Raw genomic sequence first — 16,958 nt, 5'->3', positions numbered from 1 at the left:
CCTTTTTGACAACAGTTGAGATATGCTACATCCAGTGTAGGTCAGCAGTAATGGGGGGCTCTAAGAAATTTAAAGTTACTGATCCTTTCTACAGCATCTTCTCTTATACATATGGGGATATTGCCTACATCACACATCCTCAACTCTGACATGCTAAGTGGTTTTGTTAACTTTAAGGCAGATATTTATTGTCTTGTTACCAGTGTGGCTCAGCTTTGTTGATGATCAATTCTATGACAGTGGCATTATCATCAAATTTAATTATGGAGTTTGAGCTGTGTTTGGCCAAACAGCCATAGTTTAAAAAGGAGAACAGCACAGGACTCAGAACTCTAGCTGTCCATGTTGAGAATAATTGTGGAGGATGTGATGTTGCCAGTCTTCATATACTGAAGTTTAATATTTTTATTAAAGATGGGACTAAATTTCAAGGCTAGGAACTTAGTTATCATTTTTGATGGAATGCCAGCATTAAAGGCAAGCAACAGTATATATGTACAGTTTTTTGAAACAGCAGTTTTAATTATACAGCTGTACCATGCCTGTATAAAGTGTAAGAAATATGGCACCCTCTGGTCCTCTGGTTTTGTGGTCATAAACAAATAGGAGATGGTCCAAACCATCTGGTATATTACATTTAAGGTGACCAAGCACCAGTTTTTCAATATATTTCATCACAATGAATGTGAATACCACTTTCTGTCCATGTTACAAGAAAGTGCTACTGGTGTGGAAAAATCCTGCATTGTTCCTATTCCAAAAAAGGCATGAGCCTCTTCACCTAATGACTACAAACAGGTGGCATTTATATCTTACATCATGAAGACCTTTGAGAGGCTGGTCATAGACTATATGAGTCCTCTTGTGGTGGACTATCTGGATCCACTGCAGTCTGCCTATCAGACAAAGATTGGAGTGGATAATGCAATTATCTATCTGCTCCACAATGCTTATTGTCACCTTATTGTCCAAAGGTCATGTGAAAAGACAATTTACCCTCTGAGATTAATACAGTGTACCAAATATTTATTTGCTTACTTACTTATCTACCTGTTTATGCATTTATTTATTTAAAGAGCTTCTCTAATAAAGACAAATTTACCAATAAAGTTCTGCCTATATCTATATACTGTCGGAGACGGCCGGGACGCCTAGGAAGACCGGAAGATGGCTTACGCTCACATCAGCCCACGTGGGGGCGACCACCCTGGTGACTTTGGGGGCCACAGGTACAGAGCTTTGAATCTCTACCCTGTAGGGGCCTGTGGTCACCGCCAGGGGGCACCCCTGTGCCTAGAGAGCCCTGGACCTCAGCCCTTCCGCCACACCCGGAAGTGCTGGGGGGAAGAGGATCAGGGACACCCGGAGTGCTTCCGGGTACACAGCTGGTGCTTCTGCTACACAGGGGCGTGTCGGCAGAAGGTCACTGGAAGACACCTGCAGCACATCCGGGTGCATATAAAAGGGGCTGCCTCCCTTCAAACAATGGCTGGAGTTGGGAGTGTAGAAGGACAGAACTTGGTGGAGGAGGCAAGGAGGCGGCCTGAAGAAGTGAGGCACTGTGTTGTGGCCAGAACTTTGGTAACTTTGGGAGTTTTTGTGAGCACTTCTGTAAATATGGCACTTATGAACAAAAACGTGTGTTGGGTGACATTAATGTGTCTGCCTATCTGTGTCCGGGCCGGCTTCCACAATATTAATATATTTACATTTAGATTTATATCTATATCTATCTATTCATATCTACTTCTTAACTACATAGTTTTTTTCATAGTTTGTTATATATAAATGGGCCAGAGGGTACAGAATAAGAGGAAAAGGAATGAAAGAAAATGCAGGGGGTGAGCAGAGAAAGATACAAGTAGGCAGGCAGTAAGGCTGGATACTCTACTTAATAGGTCTGACATGAAATACGTGTAGAAAGGCCCTGACATTAGCATGTTTTGTTTAGTTTGAGTGCATTTTTGTCACTTGTGTCTACAGTACCCTGACTCTCCTACTGATTTTATTATGTATAATAAACTTATTTCCTTTCACTTACTTTGTCATCATTTGGGCTCAGCAATGGTTCAAGAGTCAGCCCAAAATATCATAGCTTTTGATAACTGTTATCACTCACTGAACCTGTGATAAGAGGCTTAGTAGCTTACAACTGACTCATTTCCATGGCGTGAGAGGTAACATACTGATTGGTAACTGTTTTTACTCACACTTTATTTTAGTTCAGTATCATATTCTGCCCAGGTCTAAAGTATATGAAAACCACTTTATGTTGCACCATGAGACTCAATTAGCACATGCTACCAGGAAATGGCTTGCCAAGGTCAATCCCATTGTTCATTTTTATTACTGATCAATAATCACATAAATACACTATGATGCACATAAAGTCTTCACATTAGAAAGGATTATGCTGCTTGCTGAAAGATTTAATGGTAGTGTATTTAGCAGGAGATAATGAAACTGTATGATTCTGAACTTAATGCTTGTTTTAAGCAACTGAATCATATTTTGTCAATTAAATATTTTTTGTAAATTGTCCACCACATTTACATTTGTTTAAATAAACTTGTATCTTGTCCCTTCAGACTAGAATACGTACAGTGTTTTTATGTCTTCTTTTATAAAATTAATTTTTACATTTTGATAGTTCTCTTAAGGTAAACTCCCAGTTACACTACTGGTTAGATAGCCCAGAGACACTAAAGAAACATCACTTTTTTTGAGATACCGAAAATAAATGTAGGTGAGACATTACATGTTTTGGATGAACACCCACTGTAAAATGCTAATACCGAGAAACACCTTAGACCTATGGTGTAAGTTGAACAGAGAATCATAGTTTTTATCTGTTTAAAGGTCAGAGAGTATGTTACTTCTTATCTATCATTTTAACCCAAATAAATGTAAGTGCCAACATAACAATAGGTTCCTTAGCCATAATACTTGGCAAGCAATAATATTAAATCAAGGTTAAAGCTATTGTATGAAACAACATACTGTACTACCTTTACTTTAGATTACAAAATGTCCTAAAAAGTTCAGAAGCAGTGTCTCTTTAACAAAACAGTAAACTCTGTTAGTTTGCAATGGATCATAACTTATCAGAACCATGGAGATTTTTAAATCCACACTCAAGAGCAGGGGTGATAACACTTTTTCGGCTTGCGAGCTACTTTTAAAATGACCAGGTCAAAATGATCTACCTACATTATAAATGCTTTATATATAGTTTTTATGAACAGTTCAAAAGTGCCTTTCCACATTTTCCTTCTTTGGAATAGCAATGATAGATTGACAGATCAGACAAATACACTTCGATTGTGACATTGTGAGAAAAAAAAATCCTCTTCCAATTCCACATCCAGCCCACAACCAACACATTTCTTTTAAAACCCTTCTTTAGTCGATATAAATTGGAAGGCTAACTAGATCACTTAGATAGCCAGAGTTTTGCAGTAGCTCGCACGTTTGATCGTGCGTGCAGGATGACCAGTGTGTTAGAATAAAAGAGATCTCAGACTGGCCGTCCTGCATGTCAATCAAGTGGTAAATGCCATAAGGAGGATATATGATAGACTAACATTTAAAAAAAAATTTCTGAATGCAATGTGATCTACCTGCACTACTTTTCTGATCTACCGGTCAATCGCGATCGATGTATTGGGCACCCCTGCTCAAGAGCATATTCCTTCTTCTCATTCGTCCATCACAGTTACTCAAGAATTGATTGTTTCTTTATAGATAATAATTTATTGCCCACTATCAAATCTTGCAAGTACAAGGCTAATGTTACCTCCAACCATGCCCCTCTCATTATGGAGCTTAAATCACTATGCTCCACACACTCATTTTGTAGCTGGAGTTTTAATGCCCTGAGATTAGTTGATAAGAAATGTAAAGAATTCATGTCCAAGCAAATTGATTATTTTTTAGAGCAAAATGCATCCTCAGAGATCTCTGTAGGAATACTCTTGGAAACTATGAATGTGCCAGGTGTCCAAATGAGGCACTTTACAGTGCAGGACAGGTTCTGTAATCGAAATGTAACCTCTTGACAAAAAAGGAAATGGAACAGCTCATCTCTAAATTGTGACATTATTACTGTGAACACAGAGAGAAGGCTAATACGATCTTAGCTCAATAATTTCACAAGGAGGAAGTTTGTAATGCAATAACAGAAATTTCCAACACAGATGGATATAAAATCATTGACTATAAAAATGCAGTATAACCCAAACATTTAGACAGCCCTATAGGTCCTTATATTCTACTCAGTTTAAAGAAGATATGACGCACTCTGATTAGTTTTGTTGATGCATAACAAATAATACCACTGCTAGGTACTCTTAGTTCAGAGGAACTGGACAAACCTGTGACACTCTCAGAATTACTGAATGCTATCAACTCACTCCAAAGTGGGAAAGCAGCCAAACCTGATTGCTTCCCAGTGGAATTTATATTAAAAAAAAAAAAAACTAAAATAAGTTAGCTCCACTATTAACAACATTTATAGAAGCTAGAGTCAACAAAGGCTACCTCAAACTTTTCGCCAAGCATTAATTACTGTCTTTCCAAAGAAAAATAAGGACTTGTTACAATGTGCATGAAACAAACACATTTCTATTTCTGAAAAATTATGTTAAGATACTCTCTAAAATTCTAGCTAGAAGGACTAAGAAAGTCCTTCCTTCTGTAATATCACAAGACCAAACCAAATATTTTAAAGGCAAACATTTAGCTCCCATAAAATTTAACAAACCAAAAATCTTATTATCTCTGGACACAGAAAAAGTATTTCACATAGCTGGATATGACTACCTATTCACCACAATGAAAAAATTTGGGTTTGGCCCAAACATATGTGCATGGATAAAACAACTCTATACCAGTCCAGAAGCCTCTGTTTGCATAAACAACATTATTTCAAACTAAATTGAGCTAGAATGTGGTACTCGACAAAGATGCCCTCTATCACTATTGCTTTTTGTAATCTCCATTGAGCCAGTCACTATTTACTTTCCAAGTCAGAAATAAAGGAGACTACCAGAGAAGGACTTGAATAGAAAATATCACTATATGCAGATGCCATGGTACTGTATATATCAGATCCACAGACCTCCGTACCAGTGGTCCTTAATGCACTAGCAGAGTTTCAAAAGATAATGGGACTCAAAATTAATTTGAATAAAAGTTTCCTTTTTCCAGTAAACTCTCTTGCACACAATATTAGATTGGACACCTTCCCATTTATTTTAGCACTAGCAAAATACCCACGCTTCGCAGCGGCGAAGTTCTGCCTTAAAATTTTTATTAAGAAGAAAATTAAACCTTTTTAAACTGAGGGAAAATATACCAATAATTATTTGTTAAGGATCTCTTTGTATACCACATTGTGAGTTCGGCCCTCCGGTTGTAATATGACCAAGCTGTGCGCTGAGTTTACTCTTGAGCATGCAACGTACAGTTGGCCATGTGAACAGTAATCTTGTCTCAAATCTCACAGCTTGGATTGATGCTGTCATAATCGGTTTGAGTTTCATGGTTTGTTTCAATTACGACAGTATTTGTAGGACTTGTGTTAAAGAGACATTTGGCATCTGTCAAGCGTTGTAAGTATACAACCGGTTTCATCGATAACTTCACATCCAGCTTTTGAGAGTTTAAACATTCATAAACATCAAAGTGTCCACTACTGAAATCGTCACCTGTCAATCTAAGATGTTTAAGAGGCATTGGCGGTTGTCGAAAGGTGTAAAATATTTGGCCATTTCGGTACACTTGAAAGCGACAACCGAACAATTCAGCGGCTGCCATCAACTCACATGCAGATGCATAGGTGAAGGGCTTTAGCATTTCACTCTTATAGTGCTCCTGTGTAGTATAATTATCTCCTGTACCGTCATCAGTCCACACCTTGAACCTGTCCCAGTCATTCAATACATAAGACACAATGTTCCTCCGGATATCAAGAGTGAGCCTGATATGGCCGTGCAATATGTAACAAAGACAATGGAAAAGGTAGATGCCATCTCCGGGCATGGAAACCACTCGGTAAGTGACAGTTCTTTGATGGATGGTGATCACCTCGATAGACATGTTAATGGGGGTACGGTTGGAATGATAAAGGAAATGGGTACCTGAACAATGTAAAGTAAGTCTAAAATACCTACACAATAACTATAATCGTAATAAATGAACAATAAAACAGCAGAGAAGCCGTGGATTAAATAAAAAGGCTGTAGTTATCAGCAGGGAGACGTGAATCCCGTGGCAAAGCAAGGAAGGGAATGTAGAGACTGGAGCGACAGACGGCCTTATATAGGCAGGCAGCCAACAACGTGGGAGGAGCTGGGATGGGGGACCCAATGCCGCCTCACACGATGACCGAGTTGCAGGCTTTGGACGTATATATACTCAGCAAAAAAAGAACGTCCTCTGACTTTCAACTGTTTTTACTTTCAGTAAACTTAATGTGTAAATATTTGTATGAACACTAAAAGAGTCAACACCATAAGACATAAACTAAAAATGTTTCACAATGTGTCCCTGAATGAAGGGAGGCTCAAAATCAAAAGTACCATTCAGTATCTGGTGTGGCCACCAGCTGCTTGAAGTACTGCAGTGCATCTCCTCCTCATGGACTGGACCAGATTTGTCAGTTCTTGCTGTGAGATGTTACCCCACTCTTCCACCAAGGCACCTGCAAGTTCCTGGACATTTCTGGGGTCAATGGCCCTAGCCCTCACCCTGCGATCCAACAGGTCCCAGACGTGCTCAATGGGATTGAGATCCGGGCTCTTCCACTGCGAGGATGATCAGTTGTCCTTCCTGTCTCCCTGTAGCGCTGTCCAAGGCGTCTCACAGTAGGGACATGGCAATTTATTACTCTAACCACATCAGCAGTCCTCGTGCCTTCCTGCAGCATGCCTAATGCACGTTCACGCAGATGAGCAGGGACCCTGGGCATCTTTCTTTGGGTGTTTTTCACAGTTGGTAGACAAGTCTCTTTAGTGTCCTGCGTTTTTAGAACTGTGACCTTAAATGCTTACTTTCTGTAAGCTGTTAAGGTCTTAACGACCATTCCACAGGTGCATGTTAATTAATTGATTATGGTTAATTGAACATGCATGGAAAACATTGTTTAAACCCTTTACAATGAACATCTGTAAAGTTATTTGGATTTTTAAAACATTATTGTTGAAATACACAGTCCTGGAAAAAGGAACGTTTCTTTTTTTGCTGAGTATATGTACGTAAGTAGGATTCAGTTAGCGTTAGGAATATACGTACCAAATTTCTTGAAGATGGGCCCATAAGTAACAAAGACCGTTGAAAAGTTCAATATGGCGGCCGATAGTGGCATCATACCACCGAAATAAGTACCAAATTCCAGCCTTCTACCTACACGGGAAGTTGGAAAATTAGTGACGTTGGAAAGTTCAATATGGCGGCCAACAGTGGCATCATACCATCGAAATAAGTACGTACATTGATTTCGGTTAGCGCAGGGAAGCCGCCTACCAAATTTCATGAAGATTGGGCCATAAATAAGAATGTTCAACATGGCGGACGTTGTTGACCATTATCGACAGTTATGACCGTTACGTGTAGAATTTTGAAATGAAACATTTGTAAGTAAGCTGTAAGGAATAAGCCTGCCAAATTTCAGCCTTCTACCTACACGGGAAGTTGGAGAATTAGTGATGAGTGAGTGAGTCAGTGAGTGAGTGAGTGAGGGCTTTGCCTTTTATTAGTATAGATATAAATTTTGATTTAATTGTGATTTTTACCCCTAGATATTTAAAGAAGTTTTTCAACAAAATTTTCCTATTAGCATGAAAAAAATAAACAAGATGTGAACAGATGGTCTACCCTACATCTTACATTAGCAGGGAGAATCAACACTGTCAAGATTAACATCCTTCCTAAGCTTCTTTTTCTATTTATGAGCATATCCATATACATTAACAAAGCGTTTAAGAAAATAGAGTCAATTATAACCTCATGTTTTTGGAATTTGAAACATCCACACATCCAAAGGGTGATTGTACAACAACCTAAAGCAGCAGGGGACATGGCTCTACCTAACTTTCATTTTATTACTTTATAAGCTATACAGTCATGGAATTTGACACAAATTGATGAATATATACGAGCCTGGTCTGCAATAGAAATATAATCTTGCAGTAATTCTTTATATGCCCTGCTCTGTGGCCCAGCAAATACAAATCATCATCGATATACTAATGATCCAATTGTCCATCAATTATGGAGAATATGGAAACCAATGCAGAAAGCACTTTAAGACAGAGAAACTTTTATCTGTTACACCTCTAACCTATACAAAGGTTCAGGATTAAAACACTTAGAGATTTGTATATAGATAATGTCTTTGCATCCTGCGAACAATTACGCTTCAAATTTAACTTCCCATCAACACAATTTTTCCATTACTTTCAAATCAGAACACTTTGCTAAAAGGAACCTGCCCAGTTTTCTTCACCTCCCACCCAATTCGATTTTAGAAGAAATATTGATCAGACAAAATCTTAATAATATAAGAAAATATTTTAAAGTTCCTTCCCTTTAAAGATCCCAGGGTACAGTGAGGAAAGGATCTTTCACTTAGCATCTCAGAAAAAGAGTGGGAGGCAGCCATGCATAGAATACACTCTATTTCCATACGCACAAAGCATTCAATCATTCAACTTAAAATCTTTTGTCGAGCAAATTTATCTTGGTTAAAATTGAGCAAAATTTATCCAGGCCAACCTTTGAACATTGCAATCTAGCTTCAGCCTCACTGGGCCACATGTTTTGGGTGTGCACCAAATTAAAATCATTCTGGACAAAAATCTTTAAATGCCTATCCAACAGTCTTGGTGTCACAATCACTCCTAACAAATTAACAGCTATGTTTGTTGTACTCCTGGGTGGGATTAAAGTGGAGAAGGACAAGTTGATTGTGATTGCCTTTACCACACTACTAGCACATAGACTTATCTTGTTCAACTGGAAGACTCCCAGCCCACCTGTTATAAGTCATTGGGTAGCTGATATTCTATACTATTTGAAAGTGGAAAAAAATAAATTCTCACTTGGAGGATCTGTTCAAAACTTTTTAAAAATATGGCAGGATCTGATTAATAAAATTTTAGAATAAGTTTTTATAACGGGGCAATAAAAATCTCTTCTTTGTTGGTTTTTAAAGATTTGGTCTTGATGTTGATGCTTCCCTCTTTCTCTCTCAAGTGGGGGTTGAATTCAGATTTGCTAAGTTTGACTCGATTGTGTATAATGTTAGTTTCTTTGTTATAAAAGTAAGTCTTGAATTTATAGTTTGTTATTTTCTTCAAATAAAATTTATAACAAAATAAATAAATAAATAAATGTCACAACAAGATTGCAATATAATTTTTTATATGACCAAGTGACTTTTCACATTTATGACCATTTAACAAACAGAAACTTGTTCTGTGAGCTCATACCTTTGACATAGGTATCAGAAGAGGTCTCCAACTTTATATAATACTCTGATCTTTATTTATTCTGGACTGCTAATGATTATGGGACTGGCACACAACTCATTAAATTCTAATATCTGTGTTATTAGCACTGGCTAAAAACTATGCTATACCTTTCCAATACTTAACTCCTGTCCATCCATTTACAGTATGTTTCGTATGACTTTTTTACTTGATAACCAATCAGCTATGTACATTCTGCTTCCCTAAACCTTGCAAGTCTTGCAATCAACCATGCATACCTGATTATGCTGTGCCAATGCAGAACTAAAAAGCTTGGAGTCAGGTATGAGAAGATCTTTACTCTTCTTTTGAGTTTGATTCAGTTTATCTTGATGATTATATTTAATAATAATGACTTTTAATCATTAGCTTGATGTTTCATATAGATGAAGTACATGCCATATGTACTTTTCATTTGCCAGCCCACACATTCATCTGAAGATGAATCCTTCAACTGTTTTCCATATGTTGTACAATGCTAGCAAATATTACCAGAATCTTAAACTGTAGATCTACTGCAAGGAGAAGAAGTTTCTATTGAGGTCTATATTTTAAATCAAATTTAAAAATGCTATAATTTTAGCAGTGACAATTAAAAATATGCCTTATAAGCCACGACATGCATAATTATACAAATATAAATAAATGTCTGTCAATACAAACAAGGGGAAAATCACAGTAGTATATATATGAAATAACAAAAACAGATAAGATACTTTCTTGGATTACCCATCTGATATGCAAATAGCTGCCCCATTGTCCTTTTCTAGTAAAGAATAATCCGGGTTGTGCAAGGAAAACAAGACTTCAGATTGTTAACACATACACTCCTTTACTAGGTCATTTTTTTGTTAATGAGACTGCATTTGTCTAACTTATAGTATAATGTGCATACCTGTATAGGACAATAGTAAATATGTACAGAAGAATATTTAAATCTGTGATTCTCACTCAAAGCTTCGCCTGAGACTGAACTAGATTAGGTCCCAAATGAAAATGAATATTTTAACAGATACAATTTAATTTCACAAATAACAATTACGCTATGCACTGAAGGTGGTAATAATGAGTGTTGTGATGTTTGTCTGAAAACATATCCTGGACTAATTTTGTTAATTTATTCTGCATATTGAATTTTGTTGCACAGTACTATTGTTATGTTTGTGATATAACTGCTGTGCCTTCTTGTTGTTGTTTTATCTGACATGTATCACCATTTTGAGTAATAATTTAATTGACGCAGCCATTATTAAATATATTTATCATGTTTGTTGCTGGTCTTGTGGTGGGGCTACTTCTATCAAAGCACCTCTAGCGTCACTACCCTGGTTCAATTCAAGACACTTTATGTATCTATTTATGTATTACTGTGCTTTTATCTACATTTAAGTTTTGTATTCTGTTGATGGACTTGTTCCATTCTCTGAACAACAGAATCCTACTAAAGTAAAAACTGATTATGACAACATTTAGGAAAACATTTGCACAACTGGTTCTATTCATCATGGTAAGTTACAGAAGAAAATACATTCCATTAATTACATACGTTGCATTAATATGAAATATAAACTTATTTCTGGGAGCAAGAACTTGAATATCATGATAATGGCAATTTTATACTTACAGTAAATTTTGAAAATATTCTATTTTCTTTAAATAGTTAAACAACATATTTAAACTTAAGGATAGTGTATAATGTATGTTCATATTTCATTAATAAGAGAAGCCCAGAACAGTTTAGCAATATATGAAATAATAATTTGGCACATGCCATTTTAAATTAGTTTCCAACACTGAGCAGTAGCTCTAATGTCATGCCTTAGTAGCCTGGGTACTTTTCTATTATCATGATGCAAATCGTATTATTGTTTTTAAGATTAAGCACCCAAAGGGGGCAATAACATTAGGGACCTATAGGTAACTATGTTCCCTAGCCTTAACTTTAAGGTTAGTATTTGTGGTTGGGGTAGGCCAGTCTAATAATTTAAAATCCAAAAATTAACTAACCGGGCCGGTGGCACCACTGATATGCATCACTATAAAACTACCGTGGCCTGTTTGAAGAATAGCATTTTCAGGGTTTGGCGAGCACTCCTTTAAGCAAAAAAGCTAATATAGTAGTACAGCATTGGAGCATAAGACTATAAACTGAGGACTGAGAACACATAACTGAGATTACATTAGTGTGATGGATCTAAGTTTTTTCTTATTCCTACTTTACAATCTATATCTATTCTTATGCATGATGAGAAAAAGAACATCATATTGGTTGTATTGTTCCTTAGGAGGGATGCACAGAAACAAGCTGACTACAGAAAGAAAATGTCTTTACAGAAAATGTAAGAGAGTTCATGTTGTGGTTCAATTATGAGAAAAACATAGTGTTCACAATAGGAGAATTATTCATTAATCTTAGTATGCTAATTCACTGGCTTGAAAGAGGAATCAGGAATTATGTATGTGCCCCAAGTTCAAAACCTAATCAACTCTCTGAATAAGCATGGCTGCATTGTTTCTTTGACAATCAGTGGCTTAGTGATCCTTGTCATCATCTCCCCATGGGCAGCAAAGGATGAAGCCTGTTTAATTATTAATAGTAACACCACTATCATTAGAAGACTAGGAGAAGACCCAACTGACCTAGTCATATTTATGAAAGGAAACATTTAGTGCTTACTATCTCTGTCAAATGAAGGAATTCTGAACTGCATTTTAATGTCTGCAACAATTAATTTCATTTATATGCCAGAAAGCAAATGAAGGTTATAGATTCAACCAGTCACTAGCACTAAGGCATACTTTGGACATATTTCAATTGTCTTGTAAGCACTAAGTGAATAGACATTTTCAAATTATGTTAAGCTGGAAAGTTTGCATTCATGTTTACATGCTTTCCCTTTTGGTATAGCATAACAATAATAATTTACTTGCCATAAACAAAATCTAACTAGTCAGGTTCTATGTTATCTATTGAATATCATCCATTATCAGACATACACAGTAAAATGACATTTAACTTGGCACCCCTCGGGGCATTACAAATTTTTCTTTCTCTTCATACATATTTAAATATTTTGAAGCACTACTAAAATATAGAAGATACCTTCGTGCCTGCATATGTGCACCCGTCCGCTACGTGACTCACCTTGTTATCACGTAAGGTGCAAAGCAAATCACAAAAGTGCCGATAAAGGTGCTGATTTTCTTTGTGGCTCTCTGTCTTCTTCTCTTCTGCTCTTCGAGGCATCGCTGCCTAACACTGGAAATGTAAATGAAAGCATTAAACGTACTACCCTGCACCTGTGGGACAATTTTAACTGGCATGCTTCTAGTCTGAGTAAGTAATGCAACACACTCTATGGTTGGTTCGGCATTTAACAGTCATTATGGAAGTAGGGCTGGAATAGTTGGAATCTTTTGCACAGGCTTTAAGCGTTGCAGAAGCACTGGAATAAAGCGCTTGGTTTGTCTGGTTGTATATTTGGACACAATTAAATGTTATTATTTAGTGTGCTGGAGGTTTCTCTCGAGAGACGGCGAAATTACTTTCTCTAAATATAGCTGTCAGATTGGTGCTCAAAGAATGGTTAATCCAGTCACCGTGTCAAATCTTCTCAGAAAATGAATGATGTAAATTCATTAAGCGGGGTACCAGAAAACATTGCGGCTTATCTTCAACGGTCCCTTGGGCTAATTTCCTCTGTCAAGTTTTTTATTGTCGTTGAGTTATTTTTGCTGACCTTTTTATGCGAAACGACCTTAGAATATTAGCTGCTGAGGAAATTATTAAAGTGCGGTTTGCTTCAGTTTTCTGGACACCTTCTTTCTCCTTTTACTGTTTTGTTTTGTTGTTTACAAATACTGTGACATATGAATATTAAACTTGTCAGGAATGTACAATTTTACCTGAAACGAAAAAGTAATAAGCACACATTTTACTTCCATATATTCTTACGTTCAAATTCAAGTACATGTCTTGTGTACGTATGAGTTTCCTCCAAAATTACAAAAATAAACGATCTTTTTTCACACTTTAGAGCACGCTCCCATCGCAGGGACGCGGAAAGTCGCAGCGTATCCCGCTTGTTCAGAACAAAAAGCAGGGACCAACTCTGCATTTGATGACAGTCCATCGCAGCTCACGAGAACACATATTCTGAATAATAATAGTAGACCAATATGGACTCTCCATCACCCACATACCATACGATTTCACGAAATGGGTGTACACGGGTATGCCAATTGACAGTGACCGCCCAGAAACTAATCTATTTAGTGCCACAGGACGTTCGCAGCTGAGCACTGCGCCACTTAGTCGCTTTCTTTTAACTTTAGATATCCATCCATTTTGTGTATTCGCTTAACCCTGGGTCGAAGGGCACCACAACTGTGCCCGTGGAAGAAAGTAGACCTGAACGGGACGCCTTCGCAGTGCACACTGACAGAAACACCTCGATTCAGTCTTACTGGGCAAATTTCGATCGTTCGATTTATCCAACATGCACGTCTTTTTGATATGCTGGAGGGAAAATAAGTGTTACGTTTAAATTCGATAAATCATAACACCTACATAATAATATATACTGCCGTTTATAACTGTGTTAAAGGGCGTAGCAGTACAATTTATATCACTGCATCTTTAGACAAATCAGATTTATTAATGCATCATTACTGCGTATGTATAAAACAACAGTACCACTAGTGAGAATATATAATGAGCATACAATGATGAAACACCTCGAGATGCTTCTTCTTAAACCAAACCACCGCCCCCTCTTCACCCGCCTCTTCACAGGAAACCCGTTTCAAGTCAAAACCTTTGCAGACAGTTTCCCAGAAATTCTCTTCTTCTTCTTGCCGCCGTATCTTGCATTTTTGCGCTTCTTCATATTCTTGTGCATAGTTGAAACTTCAGCTAAATGTTTAGCGCATGTTCACATGTCACTTTTAATGGTCAAGGCTCACTAAATAGTACACTAACTCTGGCTATGAACCTAATGGTTAAAAGGCAGATACTTGCTGTACGGTGTATTGCCATAAAAACTATCTAAACTCTCTTTTTTATTACACTGTAAAAATTCCCAGGACGCGTTATTGTCTACTGAATCTGTTTTCGTAGAACACGAGAAACTGTATATAGTGAGACATAAAGCAAGAGGGAAATTTTAATGTATCAATTTTAACAATGCAAATCGTTGATGATAGAATATATCTACTTACTGTTCATTTTCACGTAACTACAGTATTTCAAATCATTACCGTCTAAAAGGTGCTTAATGCATTCTGATTACTGCTTATATGATAAAACCTCTCGGGGACTCAAAAATAGAAAACCAAACTGAGTTACACACGCACCATCACTCGCCTTAGGGCAATCTGGAATGACAAATCGAAATGCCGGGGAAGCTGGATTCTCCAGAGAAAATCCACGTGAATTGGAGGAAGAGATGCCTGCTTCACACAAAGTCTATTCTGTCCAAGAGCTGTGGAGAAGCGCGATAGTTGTGTAACAACAATTGTACGTTTGCTCCGTTGTGTCGCACGCACAGTAGGAAATATAACAAATAAAAATCGAATCCTTAAATTTACCGAGAATTGTTATCAGCAATCGGGTGCTTTAATATACAGTTTGCTGTTTACAGTGTATAAGTAAAACTTAACACAATCACTAAATATCCACTGTATCTACAGGTCAGGGAGCGCAGAACTTTGTAAAACGTGTTTTAGAACGTGCTGAAGTTTACATGTTTTGTATGTTCCTGTTTGGGACAATAAAGTGGCAATGGGGAATTAAGGTCAGCACCGCATACCTGTGAAAAGTATAGGGCCTGTTTGTTGCACGTAACGTAAAGCAACTTCCATGTGCGTGGGTTCACATTAGGAAACTATGTAGTCCATGACACTCCTAAACATTACAAAGGAGAAGCGTTCGTTTAGTCTTCTGAGAGTCTGAATTTTATGTAGACCTGGAGAAAATATGATCAGTACTGCCTGTTTATCTTAAATAATAACAATAATAATAATAATAATAATACAACTTTTGTATATAGTACAGTATATGATTTACTACCGGGATAGTACACTTATACCCTGCAGTTTTCCAGTAAAAAGACAAGCAAAGTTTAATTAATCTTTCTTATCCGAAAAAGAAATACAAAGTGCACAGTGTATACTGTGTAAATATATATACACACACACACACACACACACACACACACACACACATATGAATAAATAACAAATGAACGAATATGTGAAAAAACAACAAGTGAATGAATAAACAGAAATCTTACCTTGGGTGAATGTCCACTAGTAGTACCAGTGTCTGCATTGTGATAACGTCTATCCTCTTACAGTGAAACCGTGCCACCTTTAGCACTTTTAAGTAAGTAAAACATAAAACTATCAAAGATAGAAGAAACGTGAAGACATGGAAAACCACAGTAAAAATCATAAACTGGGTCCGGTTGTGACTCGCCCTCCCGTTGCAAAGAGTACACGATGCATACAACTGATGGTATCCTACCCACGAGAGACACACTGCCACTGTGGAGAAGGACAGCGAGTGGACCCACGTGTAGCCCAGCATTATGACAGCGTCCTTGTGGCGCATTTTGGAATGATAATTTAACGGGAAAACCACAGCGATCCACCTATCAATGCTCAAGGCTGCCATGCTCAGCATGGAGTTAGTAGTGAGGAATGTCTCCAAAAACCCGAGGGTCTGGCAGAATCCTTTACCTCCAGGGTGCTGCTTGTTTATAATCCCTACCAAAGTCAACGGCATGTTCAGAACAGTCATCAACAAGTTGCAGAAGGTCAGGTTGAGGATAAACAAACCCGGGACTTGCTTCCGGATCTCCGCGTTGTACAAAAAACAAATCAGCACCACCACATTGGACAGCAACGCAACTAGAATAATCGCAACTATTAGGAAACAGACAATTACCTCCACTGTGTCCATGGTGTGCCCACTCACAAATCCGTATTTGCGGTATTTGCACACAACCACCGGCAATGCCAGAATAACATGGTGTTAAGTATATTTAAATTCCCAAATCGTTCCGCGGTAGCCCTTGGTTTTTCCTGAAGAGAGCTGCAGATTCGCTTCTTTCCACGTCACTGCCTTCAGCTTTGTGTACAAAGCACTAGTGATGTCCATCAGGCTGTGAGAGTCTAAAATAAGCATCAGGACTGAACCACTATCTTCAAAGACCCGTTATATTCAGTCGAAAGCATCATCAATATGCTATAAAGCTTTGCATTAACACTTCTCAACTTTAAGAGCTTAATGAGCAGAGTATGTCTCCTAAAAAAGAAAAAAGCACCTTTAACATCCCGTCTTGTATCTGCTTTTCAGAGCTCTTTGTTCTACTCTTCTTCGATGAAGCACATTAAAATACTGCCGTTTCTAAGAAAATAGATTAA

At 37.5% G+C, this 16,958-nt stretch overlaps 1 protein-coding gene across 1 annotated transcript in view; it reads right to left on the bottom strand.

Annotated features, from left to right (window-relative positions):
- Positions 1-16,548, bottom strand: part of gpr26 (G protein-coupled receptor 26) — a 35,253-nt gene extending 18,705 nt beyond the window's left edge. The window contains exons 1-2 of the mRNA XM_039774062.1: positions 15,824-16,548; positions 12,676-12,789 (exon numbers count right to left, since the gene is read on the bottom strand). Of these exons, the coding sequence (XP_039629996.1) occupies positions 12,676-12,789; positions 15,824-16,494 (785 nt within the window). The 5' untranslated portion in view covers positions 16,495-16,548. The remainder of the gene's footprint in view (positions 1-12,675; positions 12,790-15,823) is intronic.
- Between the last annotated feature and the right edge of the window lie 410 nt (positions 16,549-16,958).

Source organism: Polypterus senegalus, chromosome 1 (assembly GCF_016835505.1).
Source record: "Polypterus senegalus isolate Bchr_013 chromosome 1, ASM1683550v1, whole genome shotgun sequence".
In the NCBI taxonomy this organism is placed as follows: domain Eukaryota; kingdom Metazoa; phylum Chordata; class Cladistia; order Polypteriformes; family Polypteridae; genus Polypterus; species Polypterus senegalus.
This window is presented reverse-complemented; position numbering and strand designations above follow the sequence as displayed.